This window comes from Euphorbia lathyris, chromosome 3 (genome assembly GCF_963576675.1).
Source record: "Euphorbia lathyris chromosome 3, ddEupLath1.1, whole genome shotgun sequence".
Taxonomy (NCBI): Eukaryota; Viridiplantae; Streptophyta; class Magnoliopsida; order Malpighiales; family Euphorbiaceae; genus Euphorbia; species Euphorbia lathyris.
In genome coordinates this window covers 49020764-49048055 of record NC_088912.1, presented here as the reverse complement: position 1 = coordinate 49048055, position 27292 = coordinate 49020764, and the positions used below count along the sequence as shown (strand labels likewise).

The 27292-nt window shown below is 35.0% G+C and overlaps 2 protein-coding genes across 6 annotated transcripts; one reads left to right on the top strand and one right to left on the bottom strand.

Annotated features, from left to right (window-relative positions):
- Positions 1–155: 155 nt before the first annotated feature.
- Positions 156–4320, bottom strand: LOC136222154 (uncharacterized). 4 transcript variants are annotated; one of them, XM_066009656.1, is made up of 5 exons: positions 4103–4320; positions 3414–3563; positions 2091–2252; positions 1278–1633; positions 156–1190 (listed from the first exon to the last, which is right to left on the bottom strand). In XM_066009656.1, exons 2-5 carry the CDS (start codon positions 3538–3540, stop codon positions 381–383), a joined length of 1455 nt encoding a protein of 484 aa, XP_065865728.1. In that variant the 5' UTR covers positions 3541–3563; positions 4103–4320; the 3' UTR covers positions 156–380. The 4 variants fall into 4 exon arrangements, with proteins under 4 accessions (XP_065865728.1, XP_065865730.1, XP_065865729.1 ...); XM_066009658.1 differs by having other exon boundaries at positions 4107–4320; XM_066009657.1 differs by lacking the exon at positions 4103–4320 and adding an exon at positions 3965–4090.
- Positions 4321–22873: 18553 nt separating this feature from the next.
- On the top strand, positions 22874–25414 carry LOC136224211 (transcription factor ABORTED MICROSPORES). 2 transcript variants are annotated; one of them, XM_066012483.1, is made up of 9 exons: positions 22874–23018; positions 23142–23252; positions 23326–23499; positions 23634–23712; positions 23792–23860; positions 23950–24277; positions 24369–24610; positions 24704–24982; positions 25055–25414. In XM_066012483.1, exons 2-9 carry the CDS (start codon positions 23155–23157, stop codon positions 25370–25372), a joined length of 1587 nt encoding a protein of 528 aa, XP_065868555.1. In that variant the 5' UTR covers positions 22874–23018; positions 23142–23154; the 3' UTR covers positions 25373–25414. The 2 variants fall into 2 exon arrangements, with proteins under 2 accessions (XP_065868555.1, XP_065868553.1); XM_066012481.1 differs by having other exon boundaries at positions 24366–24610.
- Positions 25415–27292: the final 1878 nt, after the last annotated feature.

The window sequence follows — 27292 nt, the reverse complement described above, 5'->3', positions numbered from 1 at the left end:
CAAATAAGTTGCCTTTTTACTTTGGAAATAGATACAAAATAATTAATAGATGCAATTAATATAAGAATACCAAAGTTTTTTAGTTAAAATTATTGGTAAATTTTGGTGGAAGAGAGTAAAACATTTCTCTCACAAACAATATATTTACAAAAAAGTAATACAAGAAAAAGCCAATAAAAAAAGGCCAACAATTGCATGTTATATTTAACTAAACGACCCTCAAATCAGTTGAGTCAAACAACTTATTTTCAAATACTACCAATATCAGTATAAGAATCATCTTTATATCATACAACTACTTAATGCAAAGCATACAAACATAGCTATGGCTTTTGCCTTTGCCTTTGCCTTTGCCTTTGGTACTTCAATTCATCATTCAATTACAATATCTGCTGTGCCAACGGTTTGGACTGGAATTTCTCTACCTTTGAGCTAAGGGACGATATTGTCTCACTCCAATGGGTAGACTCCACCTCAAGCTCACTCAACCGAGCTTTTGTTTCTTCGATTTGTGCTTTAGCATCTGCAACTGCCTTTTCTTTCTCAGCTATATCCTCCATCATGAATTCTAACTCTTTCTTTGTTGCTTCTATTAAATCATTGCAGTTGGCTTTTGCTTCCTCAGCAGCTTGTTGTTGATTGTTTATCTCCACAGCTTCTGTAAGTCCGTTCAGTATATCCCGAAGCCAGCTAACATCAATTTGGGCTGACTCCACATCTTTAAGAACAGCCAAGAATTCCTTCACTTTCGATTTCGTTAACTGATTAAATGAACTCGACTGCAACTCCTGAACCACCGAGCAAAGACATTCTAGATAATATGCACGCAAGGAAGTTGATTCCAACTTACAGTTGGCCGCTATGTCCCCGTACTTGTCAAGGATTAACTGTAAAATAGAAGCTGTATTTGCTCTGACATGATATTTTCCTACTGAAACACAGGAATCAGAAATAACAGACTGAACCTCTTCATCATCACTGTCTTCGGTAGCACGCGAAATGCCTGAGAATGTAAAGTTCAAAGACCCAACACTTGGACCGTTGGTGGCTTCCACGCTCTTAGCTTTAGGAGATACAACAACTGCCTCAGGTGAAGCATCAGGCTTTTCATTGTCATCTGGTTTTGTTTCTGGTGGTACAATGGCGAAACAGGTGAAACTACCAAGTGGAAGGCTTTTGGAGCCATTAGGCTGTTAGAGAAAGAACAAGGTAAGATCACAAATGTATATAAAAAATTTCGTATTTGTATTTGTGTGTGTAAAAGAGAGAGATTTCACCTTTAAGTTCCCAGAAGCAGGCACAATTTCAGAGGATCTAATTTCTCCCTTATCAAAAGAATGATCTTGGGAAAAACTTTCATCCGAATGTTGCCGAGATGAAGAAGAAGAATGACTATTTTCTGATTCCACTTTCTTTATAGCTGGAACAGGTGATCGAGGTGAGAAAGTGTCAGCAGGATATACTGCTTTTGCAGCGGAAAGATTGGTGATCACTTGTGGGGAATTCGGCTGAGATTCCGATCCCTTCTTTTTCCTTCCAGCATATAAATTGGTGGCCACTTGCGGGGAATTCGGCTGAGTATCTGATCCCTTCTTTTTCCTTCCAAAGCTAAGAGAAGTTTCAAGGAAGGACCCTGCAATAACAAACAACTGTGATGAGAAACGTTTGAATTGCAAAAACTGTCTACTGTCAATCCAACAAATTTCCTACCAGCGATTGAAAACTCCACTTGTATCAATTAACAACTCAACATAGAAGCACTTAAATACAAGAAAAACATCAATAAGCATAGGTCGTTTCCATAATCTCTCAAGTTAATGGAATTACCAACATGAAATGAATCTTTTTACTAGTGTAAATGTCTTTTAAACCCATTCAATTTCCTCTCCTGTTTGGTTCTGATTCTTGTAATTGTCAACATAATTCATTTTACGCATTCATGTGCATTCATATTAATTCGCGCAACAGGTATTGCGAAACACAGTATTTTAAACTCCCAATTGAAAGTTACCAGCCTAAAAAGAATATAATGTTTCTAAAGCCATTCCAAATGACCAATTGAGCATGGCATTTGAAAAAGGGGGTGAGACCTGATTTTTTTCTAACCCCCTGAGGATTGGCCTCAGAAGTTCTAGAAGAGCAAAATTTTTCACATTGATGGAAAGGATTAGTTGCTTTAGGACAATTTTGGTCTGCTCTTCTTTCTCCATCCATCTTTTTGCTAAGCCCTCCATTTATACCATTGTGATAATCTAAAAAAAGAAAGCAGAAATTACATCTCTTTGTAGAAAATATTACACAGATTATAATTCCCACGTAGTTTAAACACTTCCTACTACAACAAAAGTTCAAGTCATCCTTCATTTTCTTTACAAGCCTTAACTATGAACATGGGCGAGACAATAACAGTTAATTCAAGGATCCAGAATTCATTAATTTGGGTTTCTTTGATGTTGTTTTAATTATGATCAGTAATGGGAAAGCAATAAAGAGTCAAAAGAACTTGGTCTACTAAGTCCAAAAAGACTCCCTCCTTCTTGCAGGCCTAGTTAGTGGACAAAAAGCATGCAGACAATGTTTCAATGACTAAGAATACATATCTTGCGAAGTCAACAACGGCACCTAAAGTTTCAACGTAAATGCTTCCCCCAAAACTTTGTCCCCACAGGAACATATAGTGCTAGCATATTTGGAATCCTATGCCAAATTTAAACTTACTAGACAAAACCTAGCCCACTAAATAATATTTCCTCAATCCTGACATTTTAACCTCATCTTGATGATGCCTGTGTAGTTGAATTGCTTTGGGATAAAGAACTACAATGATCCCTTTAGTAGAGTTATATAAATAAAGGGATATCGACAAATAGAAGATGGTAAGCTTCTTCTTCGATGAGCAAAGTTTAATAGATTACAAACTTCTGCGCAAGGAAACTAAATTTAGTTTAAACATAGCTGATAGCTCAGTGTATTCCTTGCAGAAGCTATGACGTCCTAGAAATTGAAGATCTAGCCACTTGTAATGGAAAATAAGATAGTGTTTGGCTCAGATGTTTTCTGGTGCAAATAATCAAACTCTAATTCAACCACTATCAATTAAAATGACCAAGTTGGAGGAAATTTTTTTATTTTAGTCTGACAGGGAATTATTAAATAAATAAATAAAGGCAATTGTAATGAACTTTCAGAAATAATTTTATTCCTTTCAAGGTTTCTTTATACAATTTGATAGGAAAAGTATCTTGGTTATTTCCTTCTTCTTCAATAAACAAATCAAAGGCTTTTCACAAACAGATTGCTTCACAGTAGACACTTAAGCGAGGGACATAAAAATTGAAAGTACTTTGTTGCTTCAAATCCCATTAATGGAAAGGAGGATAATTTCAGAAATAATAGTATCAGTTATCAGTTACCTGACTTTTTCTTGTCGATCCTGCCCTGGCCCTGCGCAATCCTTTCCAGGCAAGCTACACCACATTCATGATACGGATTAGAAGCATTTCGGCAATCTGGATGTACTCTTCCGTTATCAGTAGCCATCTTCTTGTTTACTTATTATAGCACTGCAACAACCCCCAAAAAAATGAAGAATCAGTTGAGATTCATCGTGATTACTCACAAACAAGTTTAAATAACAAGTTCTACAGAAGAAAAGTATGTACAAAAAGGAACGAAAGAATTTTCAGATTTGACTAAACTAGAAAAATTGATCTACTCTTGTAAAATGAAAATAATTCCTTCAACGAAGAAAAGTCAATTAACAAAGTCTTCCATCAACAACCTAACTGTTACAATTTTCTTTTCTCATCACTTAAAACAAAACACACAGCAAGAAGCAATAAAAGTTTCACTTCTGGCGTAATTATAAATACAAGGTTCTAAGTTGATTATGATTAATACCAGCATACGCAAGACTATCATTTATGAAAAAAAAAAAAAAGATTTCAGAAAACAAATTCCTCACTTTTCCCCCAACAGTTGGTAAGTTTTCGTGCGTTTTCCAGCGAATCAAACAGAAAATACCGAAAGAGGAAAAGAGAATAAGCAATAAGAAAGAAGCAGAAAAGAGAAAAATAAAATTGTAAAGAAAAAGAGCACATACCCACCCAGGAGGACAGAACCCTGAAGAAGAAGAAGAAAGAAGAGTCTGCTTCAAAGAAGCTGAATTTTGTGTATGCACATAATTTGACAAATACGCGTTGTGTTTCCGAGTATAATAAATTTGGTTAAATGGAACAGAAAGTCACCATCTTTGAAAATATGGAAAATTAAAAGGGATGGGATGAGATGGGAAGCCCTTTCTTTGACCACAACACGCAGTACAGCTGAGCTGAGGAGGATGGAGTTTATGTGAATATCAAATAAGATTCGGAGAGCATCGTCAAATTGTACTTTTGGTCCTTTCAATTACCCTAATTTCAGTTTCATAATTTTTTTTTTTATATATTATATATCCCTTGCTTACACTTAACCCAAAAAAAAAAATTTGAACATAATTCTAAGGAGGAAATAATATATATATAATATATATAGTGGCTTATATGTTTATTTTATTTTTTACTATTGGATTATGAAATATAGCATCTACCATATATATTTGTGGTAAAATTCAAAAACTAAAATATGTGATTTGGTATTTATGAGCTAATGTGTTACAAGGAAATATTTACAGTTTAGTTAATTTTTAAAATAAAATATAGAATATAGTTTTGTAAAAGATAAATAGAAATATTCTTGCTCCTAATTGATAAATAAATTAAGACAACAATATTTGAAGAAATATCTGAATTGAATTTGTAAATGATACAGTATATCTAAATTTCTAAAAAATTTAAACCACAGATCTGATTTTACAAATCCATCAAACCTTCCCACTAATTTTAGCTCTTTTGATTAACGGTTCCACCTATTAAAAAGGATTAAATTTTACTATTAAAACTTAAAAGCATAGAATGAAAATTTGAGTAAATATAAGAACTAACAGTGTAGTTTGCCCTCTTAAAACGGTTAATAAAAGTCGCCTAAAATTGTGGACAGGACATTAACTACAGCACCACGTGCCCTTTGTGAATTCACACGTGAGATCTACTTCCCTTGATTATTTTATATTTATTTTCATTATTTGATTTTGTCATCTATAGCTGTTGTTTACTTGTTTTTGCGGTTTATATTATATTATTTTTATTATTAATCTACAATACAAGTCTTCAACTACAGTAGTTCTGTTTCTGGCCTGCTGTCAATTTGTATAATGAATTAAGGGTCAAAAAATGACCCATGAAGTTTGAACAGTCCATATCAAAATTTAATCATCAACTCCGTTTTAAAGACTATCAGATTTTAGTTCATTACAAAATTATTACTTATTTTTAAAGCAAAAGATTATAAAATCAAATCTTTTGTTGTCTTAAAAAAAGCAGTTTGAAACACGGTTTATTATTAGTTTATCACGATCTAAAATATTATTGAAAATACAGATTCAAACAAAACTTTTGATAATGTGCTTTTGAATTGTAAATTTTTATCATTTATATAGAAACATACTATTTTTCCCATAAATAAAATAATTATTTTTCTTCTAAAAATTTTAGTTTTTTTTTTTCTCTTAAAAAAACTAGTTTTAAAATCTACAAATATTTAATAAATGATTATATATTTTTAAATATTACACGGAGAGGAAAACCTCGGTCGAGAAAGAAATAGTAAAATTAAACTAATTTAGCAGAGGCTAAGATCGAACGGTACAAGATAGACAGGCCTCCCGAGTCAGCAACTAACAAATCATGAATGCCTGTAAGAGGCACATCACACTCGCGATAGTCCAAAGACTATTGTCCTGCGAAGTTTGCCTTCCAATCCGCTACACGGTTCCTTTCTCTATACGTATGATAAACCGTAACCTACCAATCCTATGCGAGTATCACCCGACTCATCTCCATAAGGTCATGCATCTAATTTCGTGGCTTTGAACTCTTGGAGACCAGTTGAACAATGAATTCAGAATCCAGCTCAACAACGACCCTTCGGAAGCCTTTCGCCCAAGCAAGTTTTAGGTCATGGTACAATCCCCCACAGTTCTACCAGTGTAGATAAGCACGTTCCAATATTCAAAGCAAATCCGTGTAGCCATCCTCTGGCGTGATCCCGTAGAAGTCCTATTGTTGCCGATGGCCCTGGATTCCCTTGACACGCACCGCAACAATTCACCTTAACCCACCCCAAATCCGGCGGCTTCCAACAGACAAGGATCTTTTGGACCGAGCTGGCATCAAGTTGTCGGACCATCGAAAAAGCGTTCAAGAATTCCACTACTTGTGACTGCAAGAAACCATATTTCTCAAGGGGGAGGGTCCTATTTGGATCGAATACCTGCTGACAGCGCCATCTCCAAAGCCACCAGAAAATCATCATAAACATGTTGTTCCACGATAAGCCATGGTCTTACTCAGTTCTTCGCACATTGTATTTGCTCCAGCTTGCTATTTTGCCTCCATAGAACGGAACCTGGTCGATCTATCAAAGGAAAAGACTCCAAATAGAACAAGCGAATCTACAGTCCCGAACTATATGAAGGGTGGATTCGTGCGTAAAACACAAGCCGCAAGCAGCAGTAATGGATAGAGGGTGGATAACTTGGTTCCCATGATTGAGAACTGCATCGTGCATCATGAGCCAAATAAAATTGCGAATCTTCTCCGAGACTGGAAGTTGCCAAATGGAGGTCCAGATATCGCATGGATCCAATGTAACCGCAAATCGCACCCGCATCTGATAGGCCAAAGCAACACTAAAATTCCCAAAACTGGTCTCCCGTCAGAACCATGTGTCTTCCTCCTCGAGTTTTAGGCATGTGAAGAATAGTAGACAACCGCTCTCATTGCCGGCCTGATCTCGCCGACCAAAAATCAGCAACAGACCTTGATAGATCCGTCAAAGGTGCATTAGACACATATTCCGCCAAGGGAGAGTCTCTTATCTAAGTATCCAACCAGAATTTCGTATCCTTTTCATTTAAAACAAGTTTCCCAATGCCTAACCATAGCAACTCTGCACCAAAAACAATCCATTTCCACACGCTACTTTGACCAACTTTAAAAGTGAAGATCTCCAATCCCGACTTCCTGCGCGCTTAGTTGTGCTTAATAATCTGAATCCATAAAGTATTTGTTTCCAAAAAGACCCACCAACTCAGTTTCACTAGGAAGGCTTGATTGAACTCCTGAATTGAGCGAAGACAAAGCCCACCTTTATCTTTTAATGAACAGAGGGTATTTCAATCAACTAGATAAAATTTACGACTCTGGTCTGAACCGCCCCACACAAACCTTCGGTTAAGCATATGTAAACGAGAACAAACACTAACCGGAAGCAAAGAGGTATGCATAAAGTATGTCGGGAGAGATGAAAGAACAACCTTTATAAGAGTCACCCTCCTCGCCATTGACAGGCACTTCGCCTTCCAGCCCATGAGCCACTGATGCACGCGATCCAGGATAAATTGAAAGTGGTTCTTCATCACCATACGTCGATGATTATGGATACCTAGGTAATTCCCTATCTCAGTTGTGGATTGGGCGCCTAGTTCAGAGCATATGGCCTGGTTGACCCCCCTCCCCATCAAAATTCGTAGAGAAAAAGATGCACGATTTGGAAAAAACTAATTCATTGTCCTGAACTCTCATAAAACCTATCCAGAGTACTCTTAATCACCCGAGCTTAGCAGATAGAAGCTTCCCCAAGTAGGATGATACCATCGAAAAATAAGATGTGAGAAAGACTAGGTCCCCCATGATATATATATAGGCTTCCACGAGGAAGTGTTGACTGCATCTAGAATGAGGTGGCTTAAGTGTTCAATATATAGCACAAACAGATACGGAAAGAGTGGATCCCATTGCCTTAGACCCCTTGAAGACTTAAAACAATCAGTCTTCTCCCTATTCCATAAGACTACCATTCTAGTCACTGCCATTACTGTTTGCTGACCCACTACCCACCTTATCGGTTTGTGCAGCTTGAAATTCAAACCCAGTACTTTCTAAAGTCGGGGTGACGGCTGATTTGGTACCATATTGAGCGATGTCGAATGGATCTCTTGGGGGCCTGTTGAGGCAATCAAGATTGAGCAGTAAACTTTCATCGGAGGACAATCATCCAGGGGCCATATTCCTGGCTTGTTTCCGATTGGGGGGCTCAACTAGATACTCCGAAAACATTCTTCATAGGATGATCCCCAGCTGGTTGTTTCACATGGAAGATACTCTCCGGAAACAAACCTGCTTCAGATGACCATATCTCCCGTATTTTGTGCAAGCCGTATATAAACCTCCATATTCTACCCTTTGTTTAGAGCCTTCAAGAGATAATCTGGAGATCAAAGGTTTTCGCAAATCAATCTCCACACATACCTTAGCAAATTTTCCCCGTAGGGCCTTCGCAATATTTTCATCCACCCTGACCAGTTTACCCACTACTTCAGCCACATCCATTAATAAGTCTTCGTCATAATACCATAGTGGCAGCTCAGGAAGTCGTATCCAAACCATTGTAGTATTAAAAAGGGTCTCAGATGGAGAAAAGTTAGCGCACCAGGTTCAGATTGTAAGATAGTGTCCTTGAATCATCCACGAGCCATCTCAGATGATGTGATCCCTGTCTAGGTCATTGTCAAATTCACTATATGAAACCCATGCCCAAGGTCCATAATCTTGACTTCTCCAATTGGTTTCCATAACTCCAAAATTCTTCTCTCAAGTGCAATATAACCTAACTTCCTACCCAATAACTTGATGATCAAGGCAAATTACCAGGGACACATCGTGTTTCGTATTAAGTTCAGGTCAATCATTATGATTGGTTCCAGAAAATTGTCATCAGAAAAATCTATATGAACTTTACCTACTTCTCGATAATTCTCCCACACACGGTTTTGTCTAAGTGCGGTATTCGGAGCCAACAAATCTCTCTAGGTGGGTTTTGAAGGGGGACCATCCCTTCTAGTGTTATGTAGAGGCTCATTGTCCGGCGGTACCAGCGCCGATGATAGGAGCTGCGGGCTCAAGTTTGGCAGCGACGGAAGCATATGGTTGAATTATGGACATAAAAAATTAAAACTATTCAACTAATTTATTAAATCTTATAAATTTCAAAACTCAATTGATTCACTAAAGTTAAATTTGGTCTTGATATCAGGCTAAATGATATCATGTGTGTGACACCATCACTACCCTCGTTACAGCCTAGGCCTAAGCATAACAAAGGCCCAAACGCATCCAAGACGACTCTAGCAGGACGGAAACGATTGATGCGGCCCAAGCCTAACGAGCGACGACCCATCACCGAACGCCCAAGCTTTAACACCTTAAAGAACCTTCTAGAATCCTACTAGATAAAGGATTCGTCCCAAGATTCAGAATCCGTGAGGAAAACAGAATTATAAGCTTATAAGGATTCCTAAGGAGGTGACAACCTTAAATTTAATCATACATTATAAATACACAGGTATAGGCATAAGGTTCGATATATTAACTACTATCTCTAAACTAGTCCATACCATTCCATTCGGTCCTAAATCATAAACTGATTTAGGAAACAGAGCAGGTTTGCCGAACTTCGACCCTGCCTGACTAGTTTATTGTTTCATAGCTTTGAGTACAACGTCAGATCATCACCACGGTCAAGACACATGACCAAAATTGGGTAACAAGTTATCATTGGTGCAGTGAGTATGGATCTAGATTATCCACCATCTGTCAGAATATTTAGTGATGGCTCAATCTGTTTGAGTTCATTCAGAGATCCACCGAAGTAATGATGAAGAGGTTGATCAGCGTGCGGAGCCCCAATCTTGATTAGACCTTCAATATCAGCTCTTGGTGGGGGAAGTATCCCGCGTATTCGCCCAGAATTTAACGGTCATGCAAAAAAAGATAGATAACATGAAAGCCACTCATGAGTTAGAGATGGACGATCTGCGGCGATAATTGCGAAAAGCAAAAGAAGGTGAGCAAGAAAAGCCTGCCCGGAAGGTAGAATCAGGTGGGGAATCCTCTAGATCCCCTAGGGCCTTTTTCCAAAGCCCATCGATGAAGGTATTCCAGATCAATGGGCCATCGCAAGCACCATACAGTGAGAAGGAAGTTGAGGGGTGACGAAAAACCCTATGAGCAAAGAAAACACCATTCCCCAATGAAACCACAATCACCGAAGGTCTGAATCGGAACGGACGAAAAATAAAAAGAGCGCACCCCTCAACAAGGAAGATATATTGGACCTCCTAAAGAAGAACTCTTCGTAAAAGTTCTGTTCCCGATATGGATATTCGAACTTAATAGAGGCCAACACACCTATATCGAAAGAGATTCAAAGATAGCCTATGCCTTGGGGATTTCGGTCCCAACCTTTGTACAATATGGAGGAATAGGTGACCCTGTTATCTATGTCAAAAACTTTTGACGAATCATGGAAGTAACTATGGCTACTGACAATGTCTTATGCCATATTTTCCCCACAACTTTGAATGAGTCAGCAACCTTTTGGTATGAGCAACTCCCGCTCGAGTCCATTTGTAACTTCAATCAGATGGCAGAGTCCTTCATAGACCATTTTATCACCTCAATACCGGAGGAAAAGACCATGCTGGACCGCAATCGAGCAATCCAACACGAGGGAAATCTTTGGCTCGTTTCATCGAGAAATTCCAAGCCATGGCCATTCAGAGCTATCGATGCCCTAGCAAGCAATTACCGAAGTCGGGCCCTTCAGCAAAGCATTATCACTGCTCGACCAAAGGATTTCTAGGAATTGATGAAGGGAGCTAAAGATTTCACTCGAGAATCTGTTCTTAACAGGCTCTCTTTGTGGGTCGTCACCTGGGCTCTCATGTAATGATTGGGACCTTAGAATGTTAAAAAACATATAGATATATTAAAAACTAAGAAAAAAAATTCAATGATTGTACCGAAAAATTCAATGATTGTACCGAAAAATCAAACTAGAAATCTTTAAAAACTAAAATAACTATATTTTGGAAAAAAATTACTTTCTAAAATGATTTATATAATGGAACAACATAATAGACTATTAGAATAATTAATTTATCTTCACTGCTTTTTTTCTTAAACATCCACTTTCCAGATAAATTCTCTTTTTTAAAAAAAAATTTTAGTTTAAGATTATTTATATTAATATCAAATATTTAATTTATAAAAAGATAAAAAAAGATAACTGTAAATTTAAGAATATATTACCAAAAGTGGATTGATAATGAATAAAATTAAAAATTTAAAACGATGTATAATAAAAAATAGGATAAGGTGCAAACATACCTTTAATGTTTACAATCAGGAGCAATTTTATCTCCAATGTCTAAAATGGTGCAATTTTACCGCTAACATAGACGGTCAAGAGCAATAATAATCCACTTTTAGGCAGTCAAGACCAACAATAATCCTGAGCCAATTTGTCAATTGTTGTTCACTTTTTACCAAATGAATTGATGAAGCGGAATCTGGTGCAACCAAAATTTTCCGATAACCACAATCATGTACCACACACAACGAATTAAAAATCGCTAATAGCTCAGCATGTAAAACTGACATAGCTTTTCCAATCGGTCCGCCACCGAACATTGATACTAAATCATTAAAATCTCTAACTAACATCCTAAAAGAACCTTCAAATAATTTAACTGTGAATGAAGCATCGCAGTTTAATTTATAAATGTTAATTGGAGGAGGCAACTAAAAATAACATTGAGAAACATCCGCAACCCGTAAAGGCTCATTCAAATTAACCATGGCGTAGTAGCAACAAGTCCATTTTGATCATTTAAAGCATCAGCTTCACATTGCAAATTTAGAGCAGCATCAATACTTCGTGGAATATAGTTAGCATCACCAAATTGAGAACTAAATACATCAGCACCATTCTAAAAATTAGAAGCAGATTCATCATGTTGTAAATTAAAGTTCGCAGGTCCATTGCTTGAACTCCAAACTTCATCATCATCAACAAGCTGCAAATTAGAAACCACATTTCAAAAACCTGTATCAACAAAACAATTAGAAAAAACAGCTGCTCCTGACCTTCAGACTTATTCCATCAAATACCGGACCAGCCAATCCATTTCCCCAACTACTTTGCATCACTAAATCAACTTGATTCACCACCGCCTCATCACACTGAGCACACTTCCCAACCCATCCTATCGATTTTGAACTCCAAATGTTCCCCGAGACCAAGGACTATAAGGAAAACCTTCTACCAATTCTCGAACTGTTGCGACAGAATTAATCTCACCAATTCGCCTTTTTCTACGAATGATTTGATTTCTTTCGAACTATATAAAACTAATCAAACCACAAAAAATTGCGAACTCCATCCTAGATAGTATACGCATCACAACAAAAACCATTCAAAACAATCCAACCCTGGTAGCTTATAAACATAATATAACAGATTTGCTTATCTCCAATATGGTCTCGTATTCGGACAATTTTTAGAAAGATGAATTAACAATTCAATAGTAAACTCACAAAAACAACAATGACCTGCCACATTTAACCCTAAATTTTGCGGGAACTTTTACCTTCCACAGAGAAGTCTAGAAAATATTAAGACCCAAAGAAGAAGCCATATTAGAATGAAAATGCGCAACTCCAAGCCACTTTATATCTAGATTTCATCAAATACTCTCCTCATTTAGAATGGATCCAAAATAAAGAATCATTAGTAATTCGTCAACTTAAAAGGACCCCTAAAATTGCATCTGAATTTAAAAGTAAATTAATTTCAAGTTAATCATATAAATGAATATTGACTTTGAAAAGTTATACTTCTGTTTGAACAATTTTTTTCATAAACATGGTATAAAGGATCAATATGCCGCTTTATTTAGGAGTAAGGGCATAAATAAGAAATATCCAAAGTTTAAGGTGCCAATAAGTGTTTTTTTGTTTACAAGTTGAAGATATGATCATGTATGATAAGATATTTTATGGAAAGTTTGTGTTTGAATAAGTTTGATATTGACTGCCGGTTTTAGTAATGAAAGAAAGGAAATCAAAATAATCCAATCCAAATAAAGACAACAAAATGAAGTCTTCAATATGGAAAAGCAAATTAATCCATTTCCATGCCCAACAACAAAATACTTCCAGACAGTCTCTTATACTAACTTATTACACAATTTTGGAAATATAATAATTTAATCGTTTGCCCATAAAAATAAAATAAAATAAGAATTGGATATGTACCGCTTAACATATTAGCCTCATTTATCATGGTTTAGAAAATTGTCTGGTTTGGTCCATGGATTTTCCATATTTTGCCACATTTTTGCTAAAAGGTTGAAAGCAGAGACAGTGCATCAAGCTGTTTCCAAGGGGCAACTTGATTCTCTTCCACAGGGATCCCAGAAGAGGGAGAACCGTTGATTTCAACTATCATCCATGTACAATTCATACTAGATCTGTCTAACTGCTTATCTTAATTACATTCTTTACGTTCTTGACAGCCTATCTCAATATAGTCTTTGAAAAAATTATTAGAAACACTATATTTCCATCTTAAATGGAAGATATCTAATACATATATTTACTATATAATATGAACTTTTATATATATTTTGTCATATAAATTTATGGTTTAGAAAATTGCTTATCTCTCCGAATTTATAAATTTTGTTTGTTAGCCTTTTTAATTTGATTAAAATAAATTCATATTGCGACGTATCACTTTAACTAAGACCATCAGACCAAAAATAACATTTAATAAATTAAGAAATCAATATATCACTTTAAGAAGCGGTTAAGACATTGTATAAGTTGATAAATAATTTTTTAGAGGTATTTGTTTACTCATTTGTTTCTCTTTTATATATGAAAAATAGTTTGTTTTTGGGATAAGGTGCAAAAATATTCTAATATAGTCATGAGCAATTTTACTCATAATGTCCAAAATAATGCAATTTTACCCCTAATGTTGGCAGCTAAAAGCAATTGTACCCCTAATGTTATCAAGTTGAGTCAGTTTTAAAAATAATTCATCAAATTGTCTTCTCGGTTATGAATCTTGTCATCTACACTTAACATGTGAGTCATTTTATCACTCATTAGTGACAGGTCATAAACATATGATTAGACGTGAAAAAAATTAAGAAATATACTGTCTATTTTTACGAGCTGGACAAAAAAAATTCAAAATAATTCACTGAACTAATAAATATTAAACTCCAATTATTATTAAATTATAGAAAATATGATTTTTTTTAAAAATAAACTGATACGCAATTTGGTGCAGAACAAGGAACATTATATGTGTATTTATAATAATATCTAAAATTGACCCAACTTACTAACCTTAGAGATAAAATTATTTTTGGCTTCAAACATTAAGGGTCCGTTTGGTATACCGTAATGCAATGTAATGTAATCAATATCGTAATGTAATCAAAGTTGTAATGTAATGGAATGGAATGGTCATTCTATTACCATGTTTGGTTGACAATTATAATGTAATGTAATAACCATTACAATACTTATATGTTCCTAATTAAATGCAATCATAAAATTTTATTGACATAATTAAAATCAACGAAAAACATGAAAAATGTGAAAAATCGAATCGAAATCAAATACAAAATTAGATTAACCGAAATCAATAAATTAGTATATAGTTTTTCGCTTTATCATTTTTTTATATTTTTCTTGTTTCTTTTGATTTCCATTTTCAACATTTTTCACCGTTTTTCTATTTTTTCATTTTTCCGGTTTTTCATTTTTCGCATTTTTCGGTTTTTCGTTTTTTTTTTCATTTTTCTCGTTTTCAATTTTTATATTTTTCTACTTTTTGCGTTTTCTACAAGAATGAGAGGTAAGATTGAGAGATGAGATTTGAGAAATGAGAGGTTAGATGACAATGTAATGAGAATTCAAGACATTTTTCTATGTAATGAGGATTACAAGATTTCTTTAACAAAATTTAATTCAACGTTTTCTCATTCCATTACAATGAAATTGTAACATGCAACCAAACATAGTAATGAACATTCAATGTAATGGTCATTCCATTACGAAGGTCATTACATCTTACCAAACGGCACCTAAAAGTAAAATTACATCAGTTTAAATGTTAGGAATAACGAACAACCATAAACATAAAGGGTAAATAAACACTGTTTTTTAGGTTTTTGCAAATACCAAGCAATAATAAATTGTAATAGTAAACGAACAACCATAAACGTAAAGGGTAAATTACACTCATAGCCACTGAACTTCACTCATTTAATATTGTGGCCATTAAACTTCAATTTTTAATGATATGACCACTGAACTTTACACTTTTTAACACCGGTGGCCATTCAAAGCGTCAAAACGGCCGTTGATGACCTCAAAATAAAAAATTGAAAAAGTTAATTATATTCTAAAGAACTTTAATTCTTGAAAATTTTCGTTTTGAGATCATTTAAGTGTTGCTTGGTTATGAGAGAGAAAATGATTTTTTAAAGAAAGAAAACTCTAAAAAAACAAGATTTTGGAAATTAAAAAATATAATTTCATGGTAAATGTCATTTTGAACAACTTTATTTTTTGAATATTTTCATTTTAAGATCGTTAACGATCATTTTGAGGAGTTAGTTAAAATTGAATGACTATCAATGTTAAAAAGTGTAAAGTTTAGTGATGATACCGTTAATAATTGAAGTTTAGTGTTTATTATATTAAAATGGATAAAGTTCAGTGGCCATAGGTGTAATTTAGCCCAAACATAAACGAAACGGGTCTTAGTTACCTCCTATTAAAGTAGGTGGTTATGCGAATTTATGAATAGAATTGAAATATGGAAAATATAGATAGATAATGAATATAATAGTATTAATTTAGAAAAGTCAAAGTAAATAGAATATTGAAAGGGGAGATTCTAGAAGCTGCTGCAGTCCTACATCTTTGTATGTACAGACGTAATCATAAATTCCAGCGCCCGAAACTTCTACAAACCGCCATACATACATTGGATTGAATTATTATTATTCATTTAAAATGAAGGTGATCCTTAAATTAGTACTCTTTTGAATAAATAAATTCCAAGTAAGTATGCGTAGAAAAGCCAGAAACAGAAACATTTGACAGTTCCCCATACCAATGATTGGAGTATTAAAATCCTTGGCCCATTAAGAGAGAACTAGCCCGGCCCACAGAGTGTAGCCTTCAAAACTTATAGATTTTCATGATATTATACTAAATATTTGTTTCAACAGTTAAAAATTTATTGAACGATTTCAAGAACTATTCTTACTTTATTTTCTATAATTAAATTCTAAAATATTGTATATTTTATTTCACTAGACAAGCACTTTACTTTTTGAATGAAAGATTATGATGCGATTAAATGGCAAGACATTCCAACTAGGTTGACACCTCTAACACACAAAATCAATCCGAAGTATTACTGATAAAAAAAGGAAAATTACAAAGGAAGGAGAAAAGAAAAATAAAATAAAGACAAAGGAAAGAAAAATTAAAGAAAGCGAACATGTGCAACGTTACAAAAATCATCAAAAATAAGCGACTGACAAAAGTGTGGAGCCGTTTGCCACCAAGTAAGAGCGGAAGCAGACTTTCCAAAATAGGCTACCCGGTCCGCCGCCTGGTTACCCTCCCCGTAGATATGAGTGATTATGCAGTTCATTTCCGAACATCGAGATAGACACTGTAGTCAATCTTGTCTAATTTTCCAAGGGACCGCTGCAGACTTGCCGTATAACATCGTAACCGCATAGGATGAATCAGATTCAATCCAAAGATTGTGCCACCCCCTTTCCCAAGCCGATTCGACCGCGAAAATGATAGCCGTCAACTCGGCAATATGAGCGTAGGAGCTAGTTATGTTAAATGCAAAACAACCATGAACAAAGCCTCAGGTATTTCTGAAAATACCGCCAGCTCCAGTGTTTCCAGGGGCACCATCCGCCGCACCATCGGTATTAACCTTCATCCATCCCGACGGCGGCGGACACCAATGAACGATAATCGGTTTTGGCAAATGGACTGATCCACACTATGGTTAAGGGCATGGGTCCTATCAGTCCGTTCAAAAGTTCATATTAGTATGATAGATATATATTTTTAAGCCCTCTAAAAATTCTCAATTGGTCCCACAGTTTAGTCCAACAGTTTTTTTTTTTAATTTTTCAAATCTAATAGTATCTTCTCATAATATTTTTATTTTAACATACTTATGGTGATTATCAATGTTTTAAAAATCGGATCGGAAGTCGAACCATATAAATAACTTGGTTAGAAATCAATGAATTCAACCAATTAACTTGGATTGGTTGAATGAGATGATTTTATATATATATATATATATATATATATATATAAACTCATTTAAAAAAAACATAAATAATGTGCTAATTTTTTTAGAGGCAAACTTTGCAATCAAGTCATTAAAACAAAAATAATTTCAAATTCTACATGAAAAATTATAATTTAAAAATTAAAATAAAAAATATATGAATGTGATAAAAGTTTTTTTTTAAATGAGTTTGTGGGATAGTTAGCTTTAAAAAAAACAAAAATTTCAAAAAGTTTCAAGATAAAAGGTGAGTTGGTAGTGATAGTTGAAAATAGTAATAGAAGACTTTGGTATCAATAAAAGTAGGGAAATTTACAAAACTGGGTCAAATTGGAGGCCCATTTACATATTTAACTCATTTACTCAACATACTACATATCTAGACTGATTTTGTGTGACTTTTCCATAATACCCCCAACCTTCCCACTTCCCACCACTCGCGAACGGTCGCTTCCCCCTATCTTATTGGTTACGCGAAAAGTTGGCTCCTACATTAATGATTTCAAGACTTTTGATCTTCCTTTCTTCCTTTAAATTGTACGAAATCTGCACAATTTCGCCAAATCACAATGAATTTCTCTTTTTCCTCTCTTCATCTATTGATTCTGCAACTTCATAACCCTAGAAAACGAAGCCATGGTTCTTCATCTTCCTGTTCGTTACTTGGTTTCTTTCTTCTTGTTACCATGTTAGAAATGGTTATTCTACGTTATTTCCTTCGTTTTTCCCATGTTATCATATTGTTATTGTCGCTTTTGGGGGTGAAATGGGCGAAAAATGTAAGTATCTGTTGTTTTTTCTGCGTTTTTTCATGAATACACTTCGTGAATCGATGGTTTCGCGAAGGTTTGCGAAGAGAAAGAGCCTGGAAAGTGACAATCTACTTCGTGAATCGATGATTTCGCGAAGATCTGCGAAGAGAAAGAGTCTGAAACGTGTGGATCTACCTCGCGAAGTCTGCGAATAGATCGTCACGTTTCAGACCTCACAGACTTCGCGAAAGCATCGATATGCGACGTAGATCATCACGTTTCAGACCTCGCATACCTCGCGAAAAAATTGATTAGCGAAGTAAAATCACCTCTTTCCCTGCACATTTACATTCGCATGCTTCGCTAATCTTCATTTCGCGAAGCCAAAATCGTCTTTTTCGCTGCCTAACACGATTAATTTTTTCTGAAGGTGGTTGAATACGTAACATCCCTTTCTGAAAGGCGGCGTACTGGGCTGCATGGGAGATAACTTTCCTTCTTGTATAGGGATGAACTTCTCTCAAGATTGACACATTCACTCCTGAAATGGTTAGTTAGGAGATATTGTGCCAATAATCTGGTACCAATTTTGAAGCGGATGAGTAATCTTGGTGTGCACCGTGGGACACGTCCATCCCAAAAGGTCTGGACTTCTATCTCCTAAATCTCCAATGAAAAAAAGTCTGCCTTCTTTGAAGTTGGATCTTTGGATAGAAAAAGAGAGTCCGCTATCCCGGAACTGGTTGTCACCTTTTTTGGTCGAGGTAACGCCCATACAAAACTACAGAGTAACTGTAGGCAAGTAATACAGATCTTTCCCAGAGTACCTTTTTAAAGCTTGAACATTAGGTGCCGCGGAGTCTGCAGGAGATGCAAAAACCTATTCCGCCGCCGAACTGCTTTCTCTTGCTCAATCGTCCACTTTAGATGAAACTACTCAACTAAATCATATTATGCGGCAGAGACAGAAGGTCTATCTTCTAAGGCAGACAATTACATACGTGGTCTCGCCCATCTGATGAAGCGAAGCAAAAGCCTAGTTCTCGGTAAAGCAAGCTCTCGAAGTAGGTGCAGGGGAAAAAGAATGACTATCTGAAGATGCCTTACCTTCTTACCCCCCCAAAAAACTGCCCTATTGGAATACCAGTCTGACTTGTAGAGCAAATCCATATTGGGAATTGATGTAACGAATTCACCGCCCTCCCTATTTTTTGAGAAAGGGTGCGACCTACCAAGGTAAGGAGCTGTAAGGCGAACTTAAGGCAATCTTCAAGGTATTTTGATGAAATAGGACATTGGATACCTCCTGCGCAGAAGCGGACTCCCACATAAGCACGCGAACAAGGGGTAACAACCGAAGTCAAAACAAAGTCTAAAAATTTGAAAGCACATGCTCTTCTCATCCCAAAAGGTCTGGCATTTCCATTACAATATATTAATTTGGATAGAAATGATTGTTTAGTGTGTAATTAAGTATTGCGAGTGAAGAATTAAGACATGAGTAAAGACAGAGGTACCTTTTATATATTGAACTTGACAAAACAACATTTGACATGAGTAAAGACACAACAATATCAGCTTGAGATAATTGGCAAACAAATTGAGAAGGCAATCATATGCATTTACCATTTACAAAATGTCTTCGTAGAAATAGAAAGATGAAGATTTTGAAAGCTCCAAAATTTGATATTGGAAAACTGGAGGTTATGGTCATTATTTATTATTTAGACGATGTTGGATAGGCCAACAGACGAAACTGAAACAATTGCAGTCAAGGGTGATGTATACTTTTAATATTATACTTTTATAATATAATATATATAATTTTTATATTTAATTATAGTTTCATAATATTTATAAACATATATAATTTTAATTATATAATTTTGGGGATTTCGCGGGGATTTTTCGAGGATCTCTATGGTTTGGGATATTAACCTCCAGCCCCACTCAAATTTAGCATTCGGAGGTAAAATTTCCTCCGTTTTTACTCCCGCCCCTAAATAATTCTGTGATTCCTCACCTAGTCGATGCGAATCCCCGCGGTTTTCGGGAATCCTTGCACCTTGCCACCCTTACATTATATTTTACCTCTTATTTTGAAATTAACAACCCTTTCTCTCAACTCCTCCCAAAATCAACAGGCAAACGATTTTTGAACAAGTGAAGTTGAGATTCTACCTCTTATTTTCAAATTGTTATTTAGTCGAGACTCCAATCTTCTTAATATTGATTCCAATCATTTGAATTCTGAAAGTCATGCTGGAAAATCTCCAAGAATCGAAGTGAATGAAAATGATTATCTCTCAGATTGTTTGATGTTGTATATTGAGAGAGAGATCGCTGATAGTTTTAATATAAATTCAATTATTGATGATTTTTGCGACTTGAAAAAATGACCGTCTTTGTTTTGATACATTATTAATTAATAATATAATATATTTTTTTTCTTGATTAGATGTGATAAAAAAAAGTATTAAAATATTGGCCCCCATGACTATATCCTGTTTTTATCCCTGATCTCATGACCGACCTTAGAGAGAGCGTAGATTAACTATATCCATATAATGATAATGCAATGGGGACAAAGGCATATGGCTTTTGCATCTCATTGAATATAAATAATAGTAAAACAACATTTCCTTGGCATATTAATGCATTGAAGATAGCTTGAACTTTCGCACCTTCAACTAATAAACAAGTATTGATATGAATGTATGAAAAAAAGAGAACATGGCATTCGAATCCCTAGCAATCAACTCGACCATGTGGCCCAATAAGAATGACTCCTCCTATGACTCTTAAAGAACTAACTGTAATGCCATGTGGACCAGTAAAAGAGGACTATCGGGGCGTACAAATTCAATCTCGATTTTATATCTAGAATAACTATAGCAGTTATGATTGGCACAACGTTTCAGTTGACAACATACCTCTGACATGTGGATACATGCTCCTCTAGGGCGTACATCTTTTTACTCTACAAATAGAAATGTACATAGTGTAGGAAAATGGAACATTCTTAGTGCATACTTAGATTACAAACTCTTCAGTATCTTTCTCCTTTAACTTTGCTGATTTAAGCATGAGAGTGGGGTCTCCTGGTCCATAAATCGTCCTTGATTATTTTTCTATCATATCTCAAGACACTATAATTAAGGACTTTAGAAAGCTCATCTTAAATTATCACACATCAAATTGGTGTGATGAGTTTGGATGAAGAAACGTAATCATGACTTAGATAAACAATGTCTTGATCCCTTCACCATCAAACCCTCCGCAAAGGTCCAGAACTCTTGGTGACACGAGTGGAAATCCAATCAAATTTTTGCATGGACTTAGATCATTGAATGTAAGAATGTTTGGCTTGTTGGAGCCCGAACAGAGGAAGTTTATGAATGAGATTAACAAGAAGCTCATTTATAATATGAGATCCATGCAGGAAATAATGAACATTCTTATAGCTGAACATGTGACATAAATGCCAAATGTAACCAGAGTATCGAGCTATGTCCATAGTCACAACAGAAGTTCAATGACTGACATACCTACTAGAAGCATTAAAGATATATCACAAGAAACAAATTTCATTATTATGTGATAATAAATCAGCATTGTATCTCATCACCAATTCAATATTTCATGAAAGAACAAAACACATCAAACTCAATTATCACTTTGTTCGAGAAAAATTACAGGCTAGGTTAATTAGACCATTCCCATTATCTTTCAGCTCATCAATCTGCAAATATCTTCACCAAGACATTACCGCCAAAGCTTTTTGAATCAGTTTTAAGCAAGCTTTCTAAATATATATATACTCCAGTTTGAGGGGTATTAGGATATAAGCTAAACAAAATACATAGTTTTGCTATTTAGGAGAAAGCCACAAAGCGAAAAGTTTTGTATAACAGCTAGTTTGAGGATTAGTTAGTTTTGGGTATAAATAAAGAAGAGAGAGAAGATGTTAGTTAATTAACTTTTCTATTATTCCTTTACTCTCTCTATTTTTCCGTGTAAACGCTTCTCGCTTTCTTGGTGAAATCTCAATTTCATTTTCGAGATTTGATAAAACATAAGACGAAATATGAATTATATACAAGTTAGAAGGGGAAGTTCAAATAGAGAAAATTTTGAGGTGAAGGCATAGGAAGTTACCTATTTGAAAGTTAGATATAAGGTGTTTGAGAATTAATTGATAATAATTAGAAGATGGTATATATCCTAAAATAGGAGTGACATAGAATCTAAATTACGTATGCATTAGAAAGAAAAAAGAATGAATAGTTAGAATATCATCAAAATAGGAGACAAAGAAATCAAATCAAATAATTAAAAATATGTAAACTTAAGTTTGATGATGCATAATATTCATTTTTGGTTCAATGTTGTAGAGTAGTTGAGACATGAAAGTATACTTAACCAAAACGATTCAAAGACTTTATATAGTTAGTTAGGGATTTGTACGCCATCTTAGCTCATGCATTCTGCTCCTCCCGTCATATATGCCCTTTTTTTTAAACTCATTTTTTCTAATCCTTGATTAATCTTCATCTAATGGCCTCAAATCTCTTGTTACATCTACTTACTGTTCCATTAGCATTCCTCCTTGTTTGTTTAATTAAAGAAATGAAGTTAATGATAACAATGTATATTTCCTCCTCATGCAAACTCTGCACTTCACCTACCTAAATCTTCAGATATAAAAGAGAAACATTTTAGGATAATAAATATATAAAGGCCTTCCTTTTTATTGTTATATTATTTTAGGAACACAAACCTTTTTTCTTTAAATAAAAATCTTCATTTGCTGAGATATGGCTTTTGAGATGGTGCAGTTATCCATTGCTATCATTTGAAGTTTTCCTTTTCCTTTCTTCTTTTGTCTAGTGAAAAAACCCATTTCAGGTCTTTCCTTGGTTCTTTTGGTATTGGTATATATATATATATATATATCTCTTTGTTGTTTCTGATTCTATAACTTCCTAATTATATATGGGTTTAATTGCATCATTAATTCACTAATTGTAGGTATAATCAAAGGATGAACTTGATTCAGAAACTCATGGAGAGACTCAGGACTCTTGTGGGTGTAAAAGGATGGGATTATTGTGTTCTTTGGATATTAAGTGACGATCAAAGGTACTTAATTAATTAATCAGTGAAATTTACTTCATTTTATGTTACCATCTTTATAGCTAAAAAGTTTTTGCAGATACATTGAGTGGATGGATTGTTGCTGTGGTGGAACTGATACTTCAGAAATGAATGGTGGAGATCAAATTCAGTTTCAGGTTTCTCCTTGCAGAGATGTCATGTTTCAGCACCAAAGAACTAAATCTTGTGAACTTCTTGCTCATTTGCCTTCTTCAATGCCTCTTGATTCTGGGTATAAATTTAATTCACCTATATGTTGCACTGAAACTCTCTTAACTACCGGTTCTGTGATTAGTGTTTGTTTCCGTTTCCATTTTGAGACGTATTTTCTTTTATCATTACTAATTTGAGTTTAATTATGAACAGAATTCATGCACAGACATTGCTGTCAAACCAACCCAGATGGTTCAATTTTTCTAATGCCCCAGATTTAAGTGTTAATGAAGTGAGTTGATTTGATTTAATTTCGTATGATCATCTTTATAATTAAGTTTGATTTATATCTTAATTACTTTAATTCTCAGGGCACGGTTGGAACTAGGGCTTTAATACCAGTACCAGGAGGACTAATTGAGCTATTTGTTGCTAAACAAGTATGAACTTACCTTAATTATTGGCTTTTTCAGGATAAATTTTAGTCTGCAAATATTTATCATTATGATTTTATGATTTATTTGTGCAGGTATCTGAGGATCAAAACATTATAGATTATGTAACATCTCAATGCAGTATTTTGATGGAGCAAGAAGCAATCATAAACTCAAACAACATGGATGCTAATTTCTCTGTAAATGATCATGAGAATGAAGATAAGGATAATCAGATGATGATTAATAATAACAAAAGCAATGAATTTCAGCAGCCACCAATTTCTCCAGCAGTAGCAGCATTAGAGAGCCTGAACCTTTCACATGATATCTCAGCTTCTTCAATGAACTTCCTCCACCAATTCAATTACAGTGAGGAACACTTAGCTAAAAACCATGATCATGATCATATCTTCTTTGAAGGTACTTCTGTTATTTTAATCATAAATTAATTAGCCTTTATTTATCCCTAACATAAGTCAATGAATAATTAATACTATGGAATTTTCAGCAGGAAACAAGGAAAAGCAAGAAAATGATTGTTTAGATTCAATCAAGCAGGAGAATGGAAAATCAGATTATATTTCTGATTGTAGTGATCAGATTGATGATGAGAATGATGGAAATGGGAATAATAGAAGAAGGAATAATGGAAAAGTACATGGAGCTAAAAATCTTGTTGCTGAGAGGAATAGAAGAAAAAGGCTTAATGGAAGGCTGTATGATCTTAGAGCATTGGTTCCCAAAATTACAAGTGTAATTTTATGCTTACCAATTTTCAATGTATATATGGTTATTATATTAGTGAATTGAATAATAAATAATATAGATAAATTTGTTGATGAACAGCTAAACAAGGCAGCCATACTTGGAGATGCAATTGATTTTGTGAATGAGTTGAAGCAGACATTTAAAGAACTAGAAGCTGAGCTTCAAGAGAACTCAGATGGTGAAGATTGTGAAAATGGAAACATGAACAAGATCCCACAAGACATTATTCTGAATCAAGATCATGGAGGTAATGGGTTCCATGTAGGTTCATCAGAAGTGGCTAGCTACTCTAAACTAAATCACAAAACAGAAGCTACGACTCATCATCATGATCACAACAAGGGACAACAAATGGAGGTATAAATTAATAAATGAATTAGGAGTATTTCTTATTTGAAGTATTTGATGAATATATATGGATGAATGTAGGTCCAAGTGGAAGTGGCACAAATAAATGGAAATGAGTTCTATGTAAATGTATTTAGTGAGCACAAGGCAGGAGGATTTGTGAGATTAATGGAAGCATTGGATTCACTTGGTTTAGAAGTGAAAAATGTAAATGTAACAAGTTGTTTAGGACTTGTATCCAATATATTCAAAGTAGAGAAAAAGGACAACGAAATGGTACAAGCAGATTACGTGAGAGAGTTTCTGCTTGAGCTAACAAGAGACCCTCCAAAAGGATGGCATGAAATGGGAAAACCACCTTCAGATCCCAAATCAACCTTCACAATGGACCATATCTAAACAAGTTTCTGTTTCATTATATAATTGGTGTTGTTGCTACATTTACTCTATCTTAATCTTAATTATATAAATGCTTTTCTGTTTTTCATTGAGCCCTTTTCAACTTTAATTTTGGTATACAAATGAGCTTCAACTCCGGTTAGAGACGTATTAATTGTGGATAGTTAGGAGGCAAAGAATAAAAAGAATTTCAAAATATATTTTCCTATTTTTGCTTTGAAAAATGAAAACAACTCATTATTTCGTACATCAATTTTATAATTCTGACTGAGATGCAGATGCTTACATCTTTAATCTCAAAATTATTCGGTGCGTTTTGTCTTGGTGTGTACATGCGTCTCTATTATATATCTAGCAATAATTTTGCAAAGTTCGGGCTAGTTAGCATCTCAACTATAGCTACTAGGTTCGATCTAAATGAGAGTGATCTAATGTTAGACTTTGAAAAATGATCATTTTTGTAATAGGATCAATTCGAATTCATAATCTTCCACTTTTGTTAATCATATTGAGAAATGCTCGGGTTATAGGTTGGATCAGAGAACTTTAGAAATTATAAATATTTATTGTAGAGATCACTAATATTGATTGTAGAGATCTATTTGTAAAAAAATAAAATAAAAATAAATAACACTATAGCAAAAGATTAAGAATTAATGCGGTTTGTTTTGAGTTAAATTAGATGTATTTGTACGAATTTAAAATAAACATGAGGATCCTTAGATGATGATATCACGTTATTCATCATAAATATACACGTGGACCAATAAAATATCTCCTCTCTCAATAGTAATTTTCGGAACCACATGGACTAATAAAAAAAGGTTTTAATGTCACACACATTTTAACCCTCATCTAACGGCAAAATTGCAAGTGTAGCTATTGCGATAGTTATTGACCTCACCATTAAATGAATGTCACATAACCATTAACTCACATTGAAGAGGTACAACTTAGATTTTCTATAAATTCAAGATAAACAGTGTAACACCTTGTTCCAATACCATGTAGATATTGTCCGCTCCGGCCCAATTCCAACACATTGGACCTCACGGTTTTAAAACGCGTCTACATGTATTGGATTCACATCTTACTAATAAGCCCCAATCACTCCCTCTCCATTTCTGATGTGGGATTCGGATTCAGTTCATTCCTGCCCCCATCGTCATCCCTTAGGGCCGCTCCTTGCTCAGGCCTTCTACCCCAGCGCCACCCACTCCGGACCGGTCGTTACAAACAGTACCAAAAATTCGTTCATTCATTCCTACCACTCACCTAATTTTACATACTACTCAATAGTTATTCTCATCACCGATTTAGATATATTGATATAACAATCTCTAACATGCTCGAAAATTTGGTTTATTTAAAAAAAAGAAAAGCAGAAACACTACAGGTACCATTTAGTAAAAAAGCACAAAATGATGGGCATTTTCTGAGTTCTGTACGGGGATTGGCTTGGAGGTGGGTAATGGGAGATCCATTAGTTTCTGGTATGACACCTGGATTGGTGACAAACCGTTGATTGAGGTGTGCATCGCCCCTCCGCCGAATGATCTCCTCTCCTGGAGAATTGCTGATGTGGTGGACTCGGAGGGAGACTGGATCTGGTCTAAGTTCGACTCATTTCTTAGCCTGGAGACCCTCCTTAATATTAGAGGTGTGAAGATTAGTAATCAGGAGGAGGATAAGGACAGACACTGCTGGGCCTTGACTAATAATGGTTCTTATTCTTGCAAATCGGCCTATGAAGCTTTTACCCCTAATAGGGCTGATCCTCCCTTAGAAATTTGGAAGTCCATTTGGGCCCTCAAAGTCCCCTACCGCATTAGGAGTTTCCTATGGCTGGGAGTCAAAGACAGGCTCCTCACGAATGCAGATAGACACAGAAGGCACTTGGCTGTATCTGGTGCCTGTAGC

Bases quoted from the DNA above. Each gene is read 5' to 3' on its own strand.
- LOC136222154 (XM_066009656.1), bottom strand. From the start codon at position 3,540: ATGGCTACTGATAACGGAAGAGTACATCCAGATTGCCGAAATGCTTCT. The intron at 2,253-3,413 runs GTAACTGATAAC...TTCTTTTTTTAG, and splicing joins GATCGACAAGAAAAAGTCAG to ATTATCACAATGGTATAAAT. The intron at 1,634-2,090 runs GTCTCACCCCCT...TTGTTATTGCAG, and splicing joins GGGGGTTAGAAAAAAATCAG to GGTCCTTCCTTGAAACTTCT.
- LOC136224211 (XM_066012481.1), top strand. From the start codon at position 23,155: ATGAACTTGATTCAGAAACTCATGGAGAGACTCAGGACTCTTGTGGGT. The intron at 24,278-24,365 runs GTACTTCTGTTA...TGGAATTTTCAG, and splicing joins TGATCATATCTTCTTTGAAG to CAGGAAACAAGGAAAAGCAA. The intron at 24,611-24,703 runs GTAATTTTATGC...GTTGATGAACAG, and splicing joins TGGTTCCCAAAATTACAAGT to CTAAACAAGGCAGCCATACT.